Source organism: Petaurus breviceps, unplaced genomic scaffold, assembly GCF_028583685.1.
Source record: "Petaurus breviceps papuanus isolate PSGF00001 unplaced genomic scaffold, PetGlider_PUasm1.0 37, whole genome shotgun sequence".
Lineage (NCBI taxonomy): Eukaryota > Metazoa > Chordata > Mammalia > Diprotodontia > Petauridae > Petaurus > Petaurus breviceps.
Genome location: NW_027186296.1, coordinates 42,659,872 through 42,664,643, shown reverse-complemented (window position 1 = coordinate 42,664,643; position 4,772 = coordinate 42,659,872). Strand labels below are relative to the sequence as shown.

The following is a 4,772-nucleotide window of genomic DNA, read 5'->3' as shown; positions in this document are numbered from 1 at the left end:
CTCAGGTCTTCCTGACCCAGATTCACAGCTCTCTTCATTGGGCCACCTAGCTGCCTCAAACAGCCATTAATTTCTCAGAGTCTTAATTTTCTTATCTGTAATGGGGATAACATAATTTACCTTACTAGGTTTCTAGAAGGGTTAAATGAGATAATACATTAAAGTGCTTTGCTCAAGGTGCTATATGAATATGAGCTAATATTATTCATCTTTGTGCCCCTCCCCAATGTCTGCCTTCTATCTATAAACACAGTCTAACCTGGGATCTTACACATCTTAGATGCATATTAAATGTTTGAAGAATTAATGAACATGATGATGATGAAGAAGAAGAAACCTAAATCTACATAGTCATGAAGCCCTGATCAGCCTCTCCACCTTCTTCATGCAAAGAGGATGCTAGATGGTGACTGCTTTTGGGTATTAGAGAGAAGGCTCAGGCCTCACAGAGCAGCACCATTTGGACCTGTGGGTAGTGGCTAATACAGATGGGCATCCATTCGAGGGGTAGGGACGCTGAGAAGCATACACACCTGAAAAGAGATATGTACTAAAGACCACTGCATACACATGTCCCTAGAGGGAATGAACCAAATACATGGGAATCTGGATAGAGCCCTATAATGTGAAGCATTGTATCCCTACATCTATGGGGACCCCAGGAAGGCACAGCTGGCATCTAACAAAGATATGAACTGGCAGTAGAGGAGCAGAGCATGGAATGGGGAGAAATATCAATGCAGCAGGGAACCACTGAACCGCCAGGCAGACGAGTACCAAATGCTACCCAGATTTCTTCTTCTACCTTTAGTTCTATGTCTCCAACTGCATAATAACCATCTCCACCTGAATGTCCCAACATTCCTCAAAATCAAGAAATCCTAAAATGAGTCAACTATATTCCTCTTACACCTACATCATCTCCCTATTTCCATTAATGACACGGTCTTCCTCCCAGGTGATAAACTTTGACTCTTCCTTTTATTTGACTCCTTACAGCTAATCAATCAACCAAAAAGCATTTATTATGTGCCAGGAATCATGGTAAGCCCTAGAAATATAAAGAAAAAGTAAGAGAAGTCCATTTTCTCAAGAAGCTTACATTCTATTACCAAGTCTCATCCATACTACCTCTTAAGAGTATCTTGCCTTTCCTTGTCTTGGCTCATACTTGCAACCACCTTGGTCCAAGCTTTCACAACTCCCCCCAGGAATACTGTAATAGCCTCTTAATTGGTCTCTTTGCCTCCAGTCTTGAATCCATCCTCACCCAGCTTCCCAAATAATTTTAATTCCCAGTTCTGATCATGTCCCTTTCTACCAAAGGTCTTTGCATAATAGGGTTTTTATAACCTTTCAAAATCTTATCCCAGCCTATACTTTCAATCTCATTTTAAATTATTCTTCATTTACTCAATATTCTAGCTAAGGTATTCCTTTCATCCTGCAATTTCCTGCCTTCCTGCATTGAAAAATGTTTTTGTACCCTATGCCTGAAAGGCATAAATCTAGGATTGGAAGAAAAAACAAAACAAAACAAAACAGAGGCCATCTAACTAAACCCTCTTATTTTACAGCTGAGGAAACCAAGGCCCAGTAAGGTCAAGTGACTCACCTCAAGGTCCCTCTCTTCCCTTAAGATCAAGTTCCCTTACTACCAATTCAAGGAGCCTTAAACAGCTGCAAGTAATCTCTCCCTCCTCAAATTGTTCTTAAGTACTGGGCTTGGATCTCCCATTTGCCCCCATCACATTCTACATTTATTATTATTTTTGTAGGTCTGTCTCCTCTAGTAGATTGTAAGTTGTAATGTTTGTTGAATTTGATTCAGAGTGAACATATTTTGCTGTGTGTTTCTTCTGAGAACGAGAGTGTATTTCTCTTAGAAACAGGGAAGAAGTGATCAAAGAAGCACCTGTAGGGAGGTTATTACCTAAACAAATATGGAACCCTGTTTTCCTCCACCCCCACCTCCCAGTACTCCACTCAAAACCAATCCTTTCTTGTTTGAATGTGGAAAATGGATCAGAATGCTATGAATTGGTTATGTTAGTAGAAATCAGTGTAATTACTTTTGTTTCCTTTAATATCAAAGCCTATTTTGTGGCATGTTTCTAACAGTTAAATTCTAAATTAGGAAAAAAAAACATTTGAGTAAAAATAAATAAAACTTTATTTCTTTTTTACAAAATAGCTGCCAGGGCCTGGGCCTCTTGGAGTCAACAGAAAGCACCAGGAAGGGAGGAGTGAAGCTGGGCCACCGTCAGAGCAGTATGGACCTCAGCTCCAGCTCTCCCCGGCCCAGCAAACGGTCCCGCTCCAGGCCGCGGCCCTTGTTCTCGGCCTTGACCCTCACAGCCGTGCGGCGCAGGTCGTCCTCCGACAGTCCGTCGAAGAAGAAGTCCTCGTTAAAGACAGGGTTTCGGCTCCGTCGGACCACGGCGCTGCGCTGCTTGCGCGTCTTGCCCCGAGGCACCAAAGTGAAGCTGACTCTGCAGCCGATGGCCCCCGGCTCTGCGGTGCCGCTGTAGAGACCCTCGGCTCTGAGCAGGCGGATGCGCAGCCTCTGGGACACCGGACAGTACTCGGCGGCCAAGTGCAGGGCACCGCCATCGTGGCCCAGGGTCACGGTGCTCTCGACTTCTAGGCGCGCCTGCTGTGGGCTCAGAGGGGACGGGGACGGGGGTGGGGATGAGACCTGTGTCCGGGCAGAGTCAGGCTGGCAGGTGGCTGGCAGGGTGACGCGACCTGCGTCCGAGACGGCATTATAGTCCTCGTCATCATCTTCAGCGCTGGAGATCGAGCGGGCCCGGGCGAGAACGCGGCTCCCACTAGCTCGCAGCGCCCGGCCGAAGAGAGCGTCCGGGGCCCGGAGGAGGCGGCGGTAGCGCGGACGGCTCCCGGAGCGCGAGGCGGGAGCGTCCCGGGGCCGCGGGGAAGCGCAGGGAGACGAGCTGGCAGAAGAGGAGGAGGCGGTGTCTGGACTGTCTGGGGCGCCCCTCTGACCTCGTGGGTTATAGGAAGCGTTGGTGCCGCCGCTACCGCAATAGGTGTGAGCCCGAGGCCGCGGGGAGTACAAGAGAAGGGCAGCAGCGGCTGCAGAGCCCCCGAGGAAAAGAGATTCCTTGCGGCGGGTATTCGGGCTCTCCAGCAGCGCGCAGAAGCCGTACGACGTCGGCCGGCGGGGCAGGTGAGGCAGCGAGAGCGCAGCCTGCGAGCGCGGGTCCCAGTCAGTGAGGTCCGGGACATTCCTGGCTCCCACAAGCACTGGCCGCAGCTCCTCCTCCCCATTACTGCTGCTTAAGTTCCGACTGTGAGGCCACATGTCAGGTTCTGCTGTGCAACGTCGAGGAGTGGAGGTAGAGGCACCAAGAGTCTGGAAAGCAGGAACGGTGTGGGAAGGTAGCCGGGGCGGGATGCAGAAAGCCGGGATGCGCCCCGGAGTGAGCACGTTGCAGAACGGAGACACTGAAGGACTCTTGGACTGGAGATCCACCGTTACCTTCTCGGTCTCCAGGACCGTGCTCACCCCCGTAGAGTCGCGTAGTTTCTCTAAAAGTCGCATTTCCCCAGCTCTAAGGCAGGGAGAGGAGGTTGGAAATACTCCTATTGAAGAAAGAAACTTAGTGTGAGCTTCCTTCCCCAAGAGACAATTGGGTCCCCTTCTCCCACTGTTCCATTCGACTAACATAAACTCTAAACCCAGTGTCCCTGATCAGACATACTCAGAAACAAATTTACGCGTGTATTTCCCCACACACACACATGCTCAGACAAATAATTTTTCAATATTGCACAGGTTACCTTTTAAAACTCAAGTAGTTCCTCTCTTCCTTCAGTCACCCGTAGCTTTGACTGCTGAACTGTTAACTCACTGGTCGGTTTCAAGATGCTGCGACTTGGGGTTTTTCCTTTAGCACTGGAGTGAGGGACAACTGATCCGTTCTCTTATATCCTGGCCCCAAAGGACCTTAGCCAATGGAGACCATGGATGAGCGGATACAGCAGGAAAAAAAAACTGGCCAACTCCGCCTCTTACCTCACCAGAGAGGCCCGCTAAGAGGGAATTGCTCTCTAGGTCGCTGAAGTTCAAATTCTTCGCAGTTGAATAGCTGCGGTCTCTGGACTGTTTTGGGAAAAGGAGTTGTATCTGCATCCTGGAAAAGACAACTTTCAAAGTTGTTTTAAAAGGATAGGTCTTCCAGTCACAGATTAGAAATAATTAGTAGTTGCTGAATTTCCCACCGTCCTTGTAAAGGAGATACATCCTAGGCAAATTTCCTGGCATATGGAGAGAGTGAGGCAGAGCAAGGAAATAGGAAGTGGACTGGGTTTTCTTTATGCTTCAGATGAAATTACACGCCCAATTGTGCTGCAGTGCAACCCCTGAGACCCAGAAATTGATTACAGCTTATTCCAGTAACTGTCAAAGACAGCTTCCCTCCACCCTCCCTAATACAAACATCCATTGAGCAGAATCAGCAACCTCAGAATTTTTAAAATAACTTCAAAATTTTTTTTCAGTTATCAAAAGCATTCCCCCCCTTTACTCACCCCCAACTGAAAAAAAAAATAAGGAAGAAAGAAGGAAAGAAAAGAGCAAAGGCAGGCAGGATAATCAAGCAAAACATTCTCATGTGGCTCCTTATTCTGCATATTAATCAGACATTTCATTTTCATGATGGTGGGCAGGATTCTTCCCTGGATGGTTGGAATCATGGTTGAACATCTTTGATCAGAGTTCTTGAGTCTCTCAGAATTGTTCCTCTTTA

The 4,772-nt window shown here is 47.8% G+C and overlaps 1 protein-coding gene across 1 annotated transcript; it reads right to left on the bottom strand.

Annotated features, from left to right (window-relative positions):
- Positions 1-2,155: 2,155 nt before the first annotated feature.
- LOC138168539 (C2 calcium-dependent domain-containing protein 4A-like) lies at positions 2,156-4,184 on the bottom strand. The gene is made up of 2 exons (XM_069097517.1): positions 3,805-4,184; positions 2,156-3,606 (listed from the first exon to the last, which is right to left on the bottom strand). Exon 2 carries the CDS (start codon positions 3,563-3,565, stop codon positions 2,264-2,266), a length of 1,302 nt encoding a protein of 433 aa, XP_068953618.1. The 5' UTR covers positions 3,566-3,606; positions 3,805-4,184; the 3' UTR covers positions 2,156-2,263.
- Between the last annotated feature and the right edge of the window lie 588 nt (positions 4,185-4,772).

Excerpts from the sequence above, each read along its gene's own strand:
- LOC138168539 (XM_069097517.1), bottom strand. The coding sequence starts at position 3,565 with ATGCGACTTTTAGAGAAACTACGCGACTCTACGGGGGTGAGCACGGTC.